Source organism: Symsagittifera roscoffensis, unplaced genomic scaffold (genome assembly GCF_963678635.1).
Source record: "Symsagittifera roscoffensis unplaced genomic scaffold, txSymRosc1.1 SCAFFOLD_622, whole genome shotgun sequence".
Taxonomy (NCBI): Eukaryota; Metazoa; Xenacoelomorpha; order Acoela; family Convolutidae; genus Symsagittifera; species Symsagittifera roscoffensis.
This window is the reverse complement of record NW_026970967.1, coordinates 1,838-17,318: the sequence shown is the minus strand read 5'-3', so window position 1 is coordinate 17,318 and position 15,481 is coordinate 1,838. Positions and strand designations below refer to the sequence as shown.

Genomic DNA, 15,481 nt, shown 5'->3' with positions numbered 1-15,481 from the left:
TCTAATTAACGGAAATAGCAACCGTAAGAGTTCAAAGTGTTATTGAAAATTCATTAAAAAAATAAAAGATTTGTAATTAAAAATGATGCAAAACAGTTGAATTATTTGGCCAAAAACTTCATCCCTTATGAAGCTATTTTATATCCAACTTGTCTAAATACCAATTACCCATAGTGGGGTATTTTTAATTTATAGACATCATAACTGAGCCGGCGCTTAACCCGCTAATTTCAAAATTTATCGTTTGATTCAAAACTCTTTTCATTGATGTTGTAAACTTGATACAATAGAACAAAAGTTTTTTATTCGAAATGTTCGCAAGTTATTATTTTAAAGACAAAAGTAATCAAAAGACGTTAGTAGTTCTATATACTTTAGTGTCTTAAGTTTGTTCCGTATAGTTTTCTCCTATAGCCTTCATCTATCCAATCAGGCAACACGGATCATTTTCATCTCGCTCCATGAAATCATTTTCCATCCATTGCCATCGCGGAATGACATTTGTACATAGTTTACTGAAGCTGACGTGGCTTTTATACCGTTCAAATTTGCAGTGTGACAGTCTCTGTGCCACCAGCCAGATGGATAAAGTATAGCACAGTTTCCGGCGTACACATCCTGGTCCCTGTCATATGTTGTGAAGGCCATTCTATTGTGACCCTCAAGTCCATGATCTGTACCAGTAGTGTTTTGCATGGTATCACTCTTTGCCACCATTCGGCCGAAAGTTAGCGTGTAAAGGGGAGCTGAGTGGATCTTGAAGTCTATTAGAGGAAGTTAATTCAATTTTGAAAATTTTAAAATAAACATACACAGAGATTTAAAAAGAAAGCTTTTGAACGTGTCAGATAAAAACTTATATGAAATAGGCAGGTACTCAATAGCATGCCTAAAAAACTTCAAAATCATTTTCCTTGTTGTAATTTTTTCTCGTCGAAACAGCTGTTTTTCTAAACAAAAATTTAAAGCGATAGCCATGTAATATGCGTCACCATGTAATTTCTCATTAGATCGAAGATGGCTGATGCAATGTTCTATACGCAGCATTATGTCTGGCAAGTAGAAATTATAACTGTTTTTCTACAGTTATAATGTAAATTTACTTAAATCATTAAATTTGATCTCAGATTTTATTTAAATATCCTCAAGGAAAGCGAATGTTACAAGTTTAGAGGATTTGAGTTTTTCTTCTCAATTACAGATGATTACCTTGAGATATATTTTTTTTTTGGAACTGACTTTTTGCGTTAACATTTAGGACACTTTAGCACATCGACTCTTTTCCAGTTCCCCCCCCCCTTAATTTTTTTCTGAAATCCATTAATTGAAAATCTATTTAAAATGACTTTTGATGTTATAGACTGCATTAAAACGTGTCAGCGTGAACAAATTTCTACAATATTTCTAACATGCAAATTGCCGTGTGAACAATTTATGAACAGTTGTGTTTTGTAATTTTACGAGGGGAGTGATAAACTGAAAAAGAGCCAGCACGTGGTGTGGATTACACTCCTCTGCAAAACAATCAAACAACTCTCTTCTATCAAAAAAAAATCTAAGAAAAATCAAAAAACAACTTCATAAACTCTCTTATATTTGATAAAACTTTGAGACTTTTATATTAATAACCGTCTATTGTACTTGGCAATGGACGAAAAAAAACAGTCAACGACTGAAAAAAAAACTGAAGTGAAAAAAAGTGAAACATTTCAAGAAGAATCTGAAATGGTTATCGTTTACTTGACTTTTTCCACGCAATTTTTCCACGTTTGACTTTTTCACGCAATTTCCGAAATAGACAAAACAAGTGATAATAACATAATTATTTTTTTTTGAAATTAGAAGCAGAGTAGAATTGTTTTGCTTGAATAAAAAAAATTGTTCGTACAATGAACACAATGATTTGCTCAAATTGGTTAAAAAGACCCGAACCAAAACGCCGGCAGCTCTCTGGAAACCTAAAAATACATAATTCAAAGCATAGAGCCAGATGAGGTACGATAATTAAAATACAATGTTGTATTTTATCTAGTTTATTGTGATATTTTAGTTTGCTCTCGATTTTTTTGAAGAATTTGTGGAGAAAAAAAAAACTAAATGTTAAAGTGTTTAGAAACTTTGATATTTTGAAGTTTTATATTTAAAAATCATATTAGTCAATACAGGTACAATTCAAATAGATGTTTAATTGACATCAGTCAGTTTTTTGGTCATAGAAAGAACAGTTTTGTATGTAGTAGTTTCGCAACTCTTTTTTTACTCACGAGGGAAATAAGTCACTATCAGAGGGCAGAAATAACCGGGGATAGTGAATGCATTTCCCGAGTGCGTGAAAAAAAACGCAAAAGATCTTTGTTAACGAAAATCGTATATGTTCAATCTTATTTTTGACTTGTTTTTCGCATGCTTAAACAGTTGCTTTCTTATTTTAAGACATGTTTTTAAACTACCTCTACCGCTCATACAAACCGCTAAACATTATCTTGTTTTGTTCATACAACAATTTTCACTTACTATCTTTTCATGAAATGCTTATGAACACATGCATGCTGAGTAACCTTACCAAACCTTTTATTCATTTTGCATATCCGTATCAGTGCTCTAAAGCCATGGTTATTTGCGGAGAGTTTTTTACCGCAAACCCTCATTCTCATGGGATATCTAAGAAAACTGATTTATAGATGCTTGTGAAAAAAAACCTAACACTCTATACATGAGAATTTGGCTTTTTTGAGGCAATGAATTGTACCAAATAAAAACGCTTTCATAATACAAAAAGGTGAAATTAAACACAAAACACTTTTTGTATTACTGAAGAACTACCTATTTTGGTTTAGTGCTTTAAGTTTCACTTTTTCCTTTTTTTTAACGCCCTGCACAAAAACTTACCATATACTAAATTTACCTAAATTCGAATGAGAAACTTTCTGGTAATGAACTCACTGGTAGAATCTGGTCGAAAAAATCCACATTTTTGTTATCTGAATTAGGTTTACAGTGGCTTTAAAAAATATATATTTTTTGCAAACTGTGTTTAATCAAACAATTTATTTATGGTCAAATTTGTTGTTTTCACACAAATTTTGAAATATTTTCACAATTGAAGCCTTTCAGGGAAATTCCAAAAAAATCTTACAGACTGTTTGGTTGCGTTACTTTCTTTCTCCAGTTTATACTCTTAATTCTTTATTTGTAAAGAATTGTTAGAATCTTTAATACCCAAAAAATTCTATATTCAGCAATTGAATTTCGAGAAGCTAATTTTGTAACATTTTTAATTTCATGTTTTTCAATTTTTCGACTTTTACTGATGAAAAACTGCAAAGCAGATTGCAAAAAATAATCCCCAATGTGACTTTCAAACAGTTTCATCTATGCGGCGGTAAATTTTTTGATCTGATGACAAAAAATGTTTTCAAATCAAATCTTGAATATCGAAATGCTTATGCTCATCTTAAACCAAAACATTGAATCTTACTCGTTTCGGAGTTTTCATTATTTGATCAGACGTTCAGGACCAGCTTTTTATATTTGTGGTAGATCGCATCCGAAATTTGATTTTTCTTGACTTAGCACCGACAACCGATGAGATTCCTCCGCGACCAGCGCGACCCAGGAAAAGATAATTGCTACCGGCTGTGTTTGATTGGAATTTCGGCAATCAAGTATTTTATGCGCGACGTTTCTCGGCCAAAATCATTTTATGAAACTTTGCGGTACCCACAAGACTCATGTAGCCCCAACCATGAACAACATTTTTGTCCCATGTTTTGCCAATCCGAGGCCTTGGTACAAGTTTTTGACCACAAACGCGACAAAAACAACTTGTCTGCAAACAATTCAATCAAATAAAATCTATCCGCAAACAGCGTATCCATAGCAAAAATGTCCAAAATGTCCATAGCAAAAATGTCGAAAAATGTGGGACTATCGCGACTCTTGTTTGTTTTTCTACAACAAACATTTAACATTATATATAAATTATTAATTTATATTTTTCCTGCCAGTGAAAAGTTTATAACAGATAAATGAGCACGATTTGTTTAATTATAAAGTTTTATTGTTTTGTTTTGAGGTTAACTTTAATTATTGCAATGAGTTTCCATTTGTTGAAACTCAAAGCTTGATCAATGTGGGGCAAGTACTTAATAACCAGAAGTTTTCTCCTCCAATTAACGCTTCTCAGGTTTTTTTTAGTTATCATTAGAACCCTCCATGGGCAACTCTTGATTAGATTTTGCGACCGTTTAACAAGAGTTTCGCAATTAACTTGCGTATAACTAAATCACTGTAAATCTTATGCTATCGCAATATTTGCAGATTTTGTCTCATAAATTAAGAACCAAACTGGGCTTGTATTTTTGGTGCTTGAAGTCACTTCAGTAGGATTTTTCAATAATCCAAAGACCTCGACCGGTGTATAGCTTATTTCTTGTGTGAATTTATCTTTTTTTCCTGTGAAAATATGTATTGTGACATTTAAACTGTACCTGTCCACTCGCTCCAAAACGTTACATAATTCGAGAAGGAGCGCATTGACAATCGAAGATGCCATTTTCCATCTTGGGTTTTTTGATGCAGTTTTTTCAATCCCAGCCACAAGTCTCCAGCACCGCAAAATTCTCCAAAACCTGTTTCATAATCCTCAAAACCACGGTAGAATGAAATGTCGAATCGTTCCCGCCGCTGGAAAACAATTTCCGCGCCCACTTTGTCAAATGCTGCGTCATTCACGCACTAAAACGTAGAACTTCGTTTTCTTTGTTCTACACTTCTCAGTACTTAAACGGAAGTGCGTGCTTGGCAATAAAAACGGACACAATGATCTAATCGTTATTTAACAAGCAAAACTTTTTGCCTGTTATTCTTGATTTTCAGATTTTCCATGATTCATTTCAGACTTTGTTAGTTTTAATGTATTTAAATCTAAATAGTTTTTCCTAATTGATTACTTTAATCGTGGTTAGAAAAATTATTCAAATTGTCAAGCAATTTTTCCAAAATGTTTCCTTTTCGTTTTACAAAGGCATAACTGGTAGCATAGCTTAGATATCCAGGTTGACCAACATTTTTTAAGTTGGAAAGGTAATCGTTTTCCAATGTATGAAAAATTTCAACGAACTTTTGTGTTTCGCTACACTTTTATTGATTGTTTTGAGCAAAGTTAATTTAGCCAGGGATTTTCTCAATATCGTTTGAAGAAAGCCACTGGTTGAGATGCGAAGATTTTTCTGTTGATGCCGATTAAATTATTCTTTTTTTTTCCTCCCATCGTGTTCGCGAAACGCATGTATTGTCGGATATGTATGAAAAGCTTACACTGACTTCACATTCTTTTTTCACTGACTTCACACTCGATTTTTCTTTGAAATACAAACTTCAAAATTTGATTTTGATTGTTTTTGTTGCAATCATTTTGAGAGTGCTTGAATCTGAAAATGCATCAGACAGATAACCGTTTCATAATTAAGAAAAAAAGAACAATTCATTGTGCTTGTTCTAGTAAGTCTGATTTTAGCCATTCTACCAGCCTAACTGAACTAGTCAGAAATTAGGCTTATTTTCTGTATATTTTTGCTTCTTTGAATAATTTAAGATTTTTCAATATTTTTTCCAATCATGTGCAAATAGTTAAAAAACTTCAAGGATCACTTTATTTTAGAAACTTTCTATAATACAAATTCAATGTTGGAGAGAAAAAAGAAAAACTTTTGATCTGCCTTCATGTCATTGTCATATAAAAGTTTTCCTTTTTTCATGGCAGAAACCCAGATATAAACAATTCTGTTTTAATGCTTGAAACTCACGAAAGCCATAAATTAAAGGAGCGCAATTTTCATTGAAATAAGGTTTTCTTAGATGAGCTAAGCACTCGTTTCCAACATAAATATTTTTTTCATCAGACCATTTTTTTCAACTGGCACGGAATTTTGTTAACAATTGCTCCAGTGAAAATTTAAAAAAATTAGATCAACTTACCGCAAATTCGTCCAAATTGGTCTCTACAGTCTCTGTTCTGCTTGAAACATTTACCCAATCATCTTTGAGGCGAGCAAAATTTGCCTATTAAAGCAAAAAGATTTTTTTTAAATTTCAGGTCAATTTTTGTCAGTGCTTGAAATCTAAAGTGGTAGTTAAATGACAGAACTTGATCTTTTATGACCAAAATTTCAAAAACAAAGCGGTATCTGCAGTTTAATTTTTTATCTGATAAACTTGCGGGTTAATGCTGACACACCAAAAAGTTTTGGGTTAATGCTGACACACCGAAAAATAAAAATTGACACACCGAATTCTCCTGCACACTAGCCTCCATTGTCTCAATTCTTTTGGAAATATTTGCCAAAGCATCTGTAAGTTCATTCATTCGACTCGCGTCAGTCTCCTGATCCTTGATCTCATTTGTTTCATTGAATGCAGACAAAGTCAGAAACATTAGAACCACAAACAGTATCTAAATATTTGAACAGAAACTGCGCACTAGAGAGCTTGATTTTAAATATTTTTGGTAGTCTTCGCCAATTATTTATGCCCTTCCGGCGAAAAAAAAAACAATACTATTACACAAGCTGTTTTTTGGTACATCAAAAATGTAGAACTTCTTAGCTAACAACCGTACCGGTCGTTTTCAAACAAGGACAATCAGTTATAAGAAATTTCTGGTATTTTTTTAAAATTGGTGCTTTTTTTGTGCGTGTGGTGGAGGAACTATACGAACGCGTAAGACGTTAATGACTTAAGGGATAGACTTAAAACAACAAAGAACTTGTAAGAATTTTCAAAGTTTTTTCTAAACATCTCTTTGAAATGTAGCGAGTTGAGTCTTCGAATTTTTAATTTTTTTGTTGCCAGGGAAGCGCTGAATCAAGCGGTTAGATTTTTTGGAGTTTAAGTATGTTGTTAACTACTTTAATGGAAGGTTTTGACCAAGTTTTGTTCAAGTAAACATCTACACGATTGGTCGATTGAACCGGTTTCTCTCGACAATGAAAAAACTTTACGAAAACTTTAAATATTGTTTCAATCTCGACTGACTGTTTTATATATCTCTAGAATCGTATCTCTAAAATCCAATGATTTTGCACCTTGAGAAACCACTCGAAGAAAAAGTTACCCCATCATTTTAATGGTCGAAACAAAATTGAAAAAACTTATCAGACGAAAGTGACTTCTGGTTTCTATTGGAAAATTAGTTAACCTTTTCACAAGCTTCCAAAAAATCTAAATAAAAATATAACGTGATCATTTGAAATGAAGCAAATTCTCGAAAACTTCACTGCAAATGGTTTTAGGAAAACTGAATTTATTATGAGTCCGTAAGACATAATTGAATCAGTTTCATCAGGTTTCATTCTCAATTCTGTTGCTTGCGAAGAAAATCTGAGAATTAAAATCATTTTTTGATTGTCTTCCTGATGTTTTGCTGAAAAATGTTAGAAAGCAATTCAAATTTGAAAAGCATCAGAGATGAGTTGCAATCTGAATTTTGACTGTTAGATAATTTCGTAAAAGTCTTTGAAAAAATTTGCGAATGAAAAATATATGTTTTTGCACTTTTTTACTGGCAATGCCTGTCTTTCAATGCCTCAAGAACCTCACATAACAAAGACAACCAAAAAAGCCTTATCACAGCTGTTTCTGCTGATTAAACTGAAATGCCTTGGATAAACCAAAACTGAACTCAATCCTCTCTACAACCAGCTTGTTATGCCCATCCTATTGTATGGTATTCAAGTATGGGGGCGCACCCCAAAATTTGCTCGACAAGATATACCGAGTCCAGAGGAGGGCTGTTGATGCAGGCGTTATTCAATCAACGACTTAGTAAGGAAAGAGGACGAAAAAATTTACCGAATTATATCGAGAGATGACAACCATATTCTTTCAAGTATAATTCCATCTCGAGTATAGCGAATCAAAATTGAGAGCGCGAAACCCAGTCGGCAATTCTCTGATGAAAGAAAAATATATGCGGCATTTTTCTGATAGGTTCTTGAGAAACTACAATTTGTAAATGTATTTGCCAATCATGTTCATTGGGATAAATCTCTGAGAGGTCTCGGAATATAAGCGCTATTAGTACGGTTCTATAACTTGGCATACAAATCACTGATATTGCTACGAACCATTTGACCAGAATGAAATTTCGAATTCTATTGATTTTCCATGAGAAACTACAATTTGAAAATGTATTTGTTAATCAGTTGTACATTACTGATTTCAATCAAGACTTATTTATTTATTTAATTTATTTGAAACTCAGCAGCAATCAGGAGCTAATTAACTCAAATTATTTATGGACAAATTAGGAGTAAAAACTGCTCCTAACGCGCCCAAGTCTCATATGAAAATAATGAGGCAATTAACAAATAATCCATTCTTGTGTTTCAATAACATATGTTTTTGCCTAACCAAACTTCAAGTTCAGTTTAGGCATCTAAACATTCATCCATACTGACTCAGTTTTAGATATAAAAGTTTTTTTTTCGTTTTGAGTTTTTTAGTTTGCGTGAATTTTTTTGGCGGTAACTATTTTTTAAGGCGTGTATTTTTATTTTTGATTATTAAAAAAGATAGTGATAACCTCGAATAAAAAAGAAAGAGGTCGAATTTCATGTTACTGAGCCTCTGCAAACTGCTTTGTTCTGAGCTTGAATTTTACTTTGTATTTTGTCGTGATCGCAAACCAATTAAGGAAGAGTTTTCCAGGCACTTCAAATGCAGCTGCTTAGATTTGATAGCTTTGAATAATTTGATTTAATTCAGCTTCGTTCTCGAAGATAAAGTTATAATGAACTCTTTTGCGACCTTTTGTAAATAAAAATTAGGCTAAGCTTGTACAAGAACTTAGATATTTTTACGAGATTTTTTAAAATCTAAATCAATCATTTCATAGAGATAACAATGCCGCTTTTTTGAACAGTTTTTTTCTCAACTTGGATTAATATTAGACAAAAAGTGAAGAGAACAAAAATTGCCACGAGTAGTGCAAGAATTATCATAGTGCAATTTTTTTTGCGAATTTTGCAACAAAAATTTTAACCAAAAATAGGCCAGCTTGGTTTTTTCTAGTTAATCAAGAATCCAGCTAAGCAATTAAAATAATTAAAAAAAAATTTTTATCCAAGAAGCTACTTACACAGTCCAAAAAAAAATTTTACCTCACAATATTTCTTGTAAAAATCTATGTAACTTTTTTTCTCCTAATTCTTTGTTCAATTTTTGAGAATTTGAAAAAAAACGCCTAGAATTTGAGAATAAACCCAATTGGAGAATAAAACGTATAAAACTTCTATTTTTTTTGTTATGTCCCGTTATTTGAGTCAGCACTCTATAATTATGATGAGATAAATCAATCAATCGCTTCGATGAATCCATTCGATTGAATGTGTGTAGTTTTGTATATCTGTTGAAGTTTATCTTCAAAAAATTTGTTTGATGTTGTCAACATATAGTCTCTATCTTCGAATTCTCATAAAACCCTTCCTCAAAAGTTCAGCTTTTCTTTTTCTTTTTGCTCAAAAAAAAAGTACTTTTGGTTTTCCTTTATGTTGTCTCCAAGCTTTTGAACGGCGTACTTACAGCAAAAGAGCAACAGTAACCACTAGTAGGATTACCAGAGCCATGAAGCATTTCAGAAGCCAGTTGTTTTGCTTTGGCTGTTTACCCTCTATTCGTTCATCTTTGAATTCTGCCGGCTGCTCGTATATCCCATCTCCTTGTTTGTTACCAGAAACTTGCTCCGTGTCACTTACGTCTGACTTCGGCTGAGTGTTTTGGAATTCCATTTTAACATCATCAGTCGATGCAATAAAAGATGCCATTTATCAAAAAATTTAATCAATGATGTCCCGTTTTTAATAAAGCAAGTTTAATTTTTGTCAAGTTACTGATTTTATTAAACACCATCTAATGTAAAAATTTGATCAAAACTCAGTGGTATTAGATATCACGTCAAATCTAAATATAAAAACATTTTTGTCTTGAGGTCTGTCTATTTTCTACTTGATTTTACTATGATTATTTGTTTTGCATTTTTTTAAAACTTTTTGTATTGTAATGAATCTGCTTACGTTTAGTTTTTGTACTCTGCTGTACTTTTTTTCAACTATTTGCTACAAAACTGGTCGAATAGGTTTCTTGACAGTCTCTTTCAAGTGCAAAAACGAAACAAGTTAAGAAAGAATGATGGCTCTTTGAAAATTTAGCTTTTGTTGAAAAATCACAAAACAAATATTTTCACCAAAATAATTTTTCTAGCATGAAATTGGCTTTAAAATAGCCTCTTTATGTCTGATTCGTCCAGAATGCAAAAAATTCTATGCACATGAGCCTGATAAAACAAAAGTAGGCAGTGGTGAGGCAGAGTTGACTTTAGCGCGTATTAAATTGTACTCCAAAACATTAGTTTTTCAATAATCAGAGAACTTTTTTGCTCAGGAGACTATTTGAAGTTAGCGCAATATTGCCTTAAATGTATATGTTTTTTTGTATATTTTAAGTTGCACCAAGCTTTTCAGCCTTTTAGTTCACTCAAAATTTTATTGGTTTGAAAATGGTGAAAAAAATAGAGATGTCACTTTTGTTGAAATACAAAGAAAGTTCTCATTTCGTTATAATAAACAAATTTTTGTTGAAATGATATTTTTAATTTTTCAAAAAAAAAATGGTTTCTAGCTAGCAGATTTTAAAATAATTTTTTTCTATAATTTTTTAAGTGGGCAAACTAATGGACAAGATTTGTCTCAAAATAATTAGACTTGAGACGAACGTTTGTTTCATTTTGAATTTCTCACTAAAATTTGTAAATTGAAAGCACAATAGCAAAAAAAAACAAATCAAAAGAAAATACCGCAGTTGAAAAAACGTAAATTTTGCTACAGATTCGGGTGAATTGATTTGTTAGGATAAAGAAAAATTTGTTATGATTTTTTTAATTTAAAGTTTTTGCTCAAAAAAGCAGATTCTAACATGCGAATAGACTTCTTATGGTGGTCTCAATTTGTTTTGCTTTTTCTTAATGTTAACCTCACTGATGCAGTTTTAATGCATTGGAGACTGATGCGGTTCCACATTTTTGAAATCCTTTTTTGCAATCTTTAGAGAATATATTTTTTCTGAGATCTCTTTTGTTGGTGAGACTGTTCGAATGGTCAGTTTTAGCACACTTTTGCCTTGTGAGTATAAGATATTTTTTTTTTGCAAAAGGGTTTTCAAGCTTTCATTTGATGCTAAAAATTAAACAGGAGTATATTGGTTTGAAAAACTGTGAAAAAAGAGACTTCTCACGTTCGTTGAAATACAAAGAGAGTTCTCACTTTCGCTAAAATAACTTACTTTTGTTGATTTGATGTTTTTGGTTTTTGAAAGAATTATTTTCTCAATCTCTCAGTTTCAACTAAGTTTTCATTTTTTAGTTTTTCAGGTCGAAGAAATTATGGGTACGAATCGACTCTTGATCAAATATTCAAATAACAAAATTGAAGGTTACATAGCAATTAGTATGTTTTAAAACTGAAAATTTGAAGAAATTTGGAAATTATCTCTTTTTTAAATACAACATTTGCAACAAAACTAGCGATTTGTTTTCTCGACGAAAAAGTATTTCATGTTGAATAATTAAAAACGATTTATGAAGTAATGATTTTTCTGTGAAAGGTCGAATTTTGTAGAAATGTCACTTCACAACTCATTTTTGCCGCAAAAAGCAGCTTTTTGCGTGCAAATTGCCTTGTTACAGTGGTCTCAACTTGATTTTTTTTCACTAATTTAAATTCATGAGAAGTATGATTTTGCAAATTTTTCAAACAAAAAAAATATTAATTGGTTATTTAAAAGTCACTATTTAAATCGTAAACTTTGTTTTAGTAACCGCAGATCAAAAGTTTTACTTCGCTTCATTTTTTTTGAAAAAAAGGGATAAACCTTATAAACAATAAAAAAAGTTCTGTTTCACTATCATCTTTTTAAAGCTATTTTTACAAAAGGTTGCTTTCACAGCTTTCCAGTCAAAGTTACAGATTTTTATTTTAACTCCCTGTCCGGTTAATGATGATGCTGATTAATACAAAGACTGAAGCAAAAGTTTATTTCATACTGGATTATTACGTCGTTCTGAAAGCCATGCATTTCTGTTTGTAAAATCTACTGTTTGCAAGGTTTAATGTTAATATAATTAAAAACCGTTCGTATGATATTAACTTTTTTTTTAAGCCAAGTTGACCATTTTTGGGGTTCAATATGCCTGTGCTGCACAAAACACATGTATAGAAGCGGACAGGTTTCAGGGATCTGAACACACAACTAATAGTTTGCGAGAAAATTTGCTGTGCTTTGAGAGACTTCAAAATCACAGGCAAGGACACTTATAAGTAACTGATAAGGACACACATTGTACTAGTCAAGTTGTGAGGCCGAATTTCCTGGTAATAGATTTGATCCTTGTTTGTAGATGTGGTAATAATATAAACAGAGTTGTCTAATCCTCGGCCATTCTTAACTTCAGTTACTGCCAGATTTTCCACGCAGGCTTACGTGCCATATATAATCGACGGCCAGGTAAGCCGAGCGATTGTTGGTGAAGAAATATACACAAAGGAAACTTCATTAGAACTTATGCTGAAGAAGACTGACCTCCTCCAGGCTATCGCAATTATTCTACAATTATTCCACAATTCCACAAACTGTTCTGGATTCCGCAAATACAAAAGTGGATTCCGCAAACTCGCCTGTTTTTGAAGCAATTTTGAGCGGTACAATGATTTAGGTATTTGTTCGTGGAATCCAAAACAGCATAGAAGATCAGAGAAAAGTAGCAATGTTGCGGATTCCGCGACAAATCGGTTGAGGTCAGACCATCTCAAGGTCAGACAGATTAGTTAAATCATAATGAAAACTGATTAAACTCAGACAAGGTCAACCAGGGATCTCAAACTAATTAATTAGTATGTAATTAATTAACTGATACTTTTGTGATGCTTAGTTTGCCATGTCATTTAAATTTACTTCTTTCAATTCATTCTTCAACAATCACTACCTCTTTTCAATCTTCAGTTCAAGCCTCAGATTATATCTCAGTCTCTAACCCCAGCTCTTAATCATGCTCTAACGCTGATTCTTAACATGTTATGGGCAACGATTTCTAACTTTTCATGTATTATTTTTCTGTCAGAGTTTTTAGCTTTTAGCTAGCAGGCTTAGGCAACGATGGACTTGAAACTGGCGGCTTTTAGTGGCAAGTCTGAAGATTTTCCTGCTTAGTCGACGAAGTTTGTGGCGCTGATGCACACCAAGGGCCTGCTGAAGATAGTGATGGGCAATGATGGTCTGATGGTCTGCCACAGGCGGAGCCTACTCTCCCAAAGAGTTCAAATGATGTGCAGCAGACAGCCTACGATACCAAGATGAAGGAGCGAGCAGTGTTGATCCAGCAGAGGAAAGACAATCGAAACACTGTGTGGTCTCACCTGGCTCTGGTGCTCAACAACACCCCTTTGATGTACATAAAGAACGACTGCGTGGGAGCAGATGGCTAGGCGATGGGACGAAGGCTTGGAAACTTCTTCAAGAAAAGTTTTGCAGTGTAGAGAGACCGATGGTGGTCAGTCTAGTAGGTCAGCTTGCGAAGCTGTGCCTAGGGTCAGAGGAGGATCTGGACGACTACTTTGTTAGCAGTCAAGAGCTGGTGACGCGGTTGAGCGAAGCTGGAGAAGCAATCACTTACAAATTGTTCAATGCTTTGGTGATCAATGGGCTGCCTGACAGCTATGAGCATTTTGTGGTGCAAGAGAGCTTTCAACCAGCAAAGACGTTTCCAGAGCTGAGAATGAGGTTGAGGAACTACGATGACTCGAGGAAGGCTCGATGTGGAGAGAGGACTGGACATTGTCATACAGCCATGCAAGCTGTGAGGAAGAAGAAAGCAGTGTCAAGTAGTGGCTGCTATGTGTGCGGTCAGAAGGGTCATATGGCGAGGGACTGCAAATCAAAATATGACAGCGGACAATCCAGTGCTCGAGGCAGTGGGTCAAACGAAGCAAGCTAGGAGCAAAGAAGCAAGGGTGTTTCACATGCGGGCAACCTGGACATTTTGCAAGGAAGTGCAAGCAGGGGAGGACAGGATTCTTCAGTTGTTGTGCTGCAACTTCAATGAAGGGAGACGACCTCATTGTGGATACGGGATGTACTGATCATGTGGTGCGCGACAGGGCTGTGTTTTCTAGCTTTGAGAGCTGGAACGAGGAGACAACTGTGGAGAAACCCAACAGCACGCTGTCAAGGATTGAGGGCAAAGGATCAATGGAAGTGGAGATAAGGGCAAACTCAAACTATTGCAAACTTCTGAAAAATTCGAACAAACAAGTTCATCCAGGGGCAGTCAAAATGTAGTGATTTTCCAATATGTAGTAATTTTCCAAAAAGTGTCCAAAAAGTCCCCCCCCCCCCCAACGTACCCCACCCCACTATACCCCTCCCCCCAACATACCACCTCAACATACCCCCTCCCCGCGACGTACCCCATCCCCCCAACAAAAACTAACATAAGTTTAACAAATTTATGAAAATTTGAAAACAACAAACAAAAATATTTAAATGAATAGATTATAATCCATTATAATCAATTAAAACGGATTATTTTTCTTTCGATAAAATTTTTGTAAAACAATCGATTATAATCGATTATCTGGGGATTTTATTGTTTAAAAATATTATCATTATAATCCATTTTCAATCGATTATAATCGATTATTTTTGTTATTTTGTAGAGACTGACAAAGAAAATCCAATACAATCGGTTATTCTCCATGAAAGCTCGGTGTGGGTAGGCAGCTGCAATTTTTGATTTGTTTTGTATTTCCCTGATCATACACTTATTGCAAATAATGATTGAGACAGAAAAAAGAAAGAAAGGTAGAAAGGTAATGTATCTAATGGAGTCTGCAATAGCTATACCTGGAATCTCTTACAGCCAGGGCTGCCTTCCAGTTTTTGCGGAGTGAACACGCGGGATGCTCATGTATAAAAGCGTTAATGACAGTATTGCGAGATCAGGTTGGAAACCAGGTTTCGGGGCCAATAGGAACGATAACAAACAACAAGGACCGTAGTTTGATTAAATGTCTTTTGTTGGGATGAAAAGACAGCTGCTAGTAAAGCTAAGTGACGAAGCAATGTGAAAAATCTCAAGACAATTCAATAGGAGAAACTAACTGGATGATTTTGAAAACTACTGTGGCAATCGAGGTGTCTTCGCAAAAAACTGATAATCAAATCATTGAATAGTGTAGTCAATGCAAATAGGAGTTATTCAAAATAAGCGGCTAACGTAGTTAGGAGGTTGGAAGGAAAATTCAACCAAAAATACTTTTTTGGACTATTTGGCACGCCTGTTAAAAGAGCGAGTTGGTCTACGGGTTCCAAAAATATTGCGCAATACCGGTATCGCTTGTACCTCAGGAAAAGTTGCATCAACTGAAGACTT

At 33.9% G+C, this 15,481-nt stretch overlaps 1 protein-coding gene across 1 annotated transcript; it reads right to left on the bottom strand.

Annotated features, from left to right (window-relative positions):
• Positions 1-368: 368 nt before the first annotated feature.
• LOC134856083 (fibrinogen C domain-containing protein 1-like) lies at positions 369-9,788 on the bottom strand. Its single transcript, XM_063872451.1, has 5 exons — positions 9,618-9,788; positions 6,290-6,454; positions 5,980-6,063; positions 4,491-4,737; positions 369-764 (listed from the first exon to the last, which is right to left on the bottom strand). The coding sequence occupies exons 1-5, from the start codon at positions 9,786-9,788 to the stop codon at positions 430-432; spliced, it is 1,002 nt and encodes a 333-aa protein (XP_063728521.1). The 3' UTR covers positions 369-429.
• Between the last annotated feature and the right edge of the window lie 5,693 nt (positions 9,789-15,481).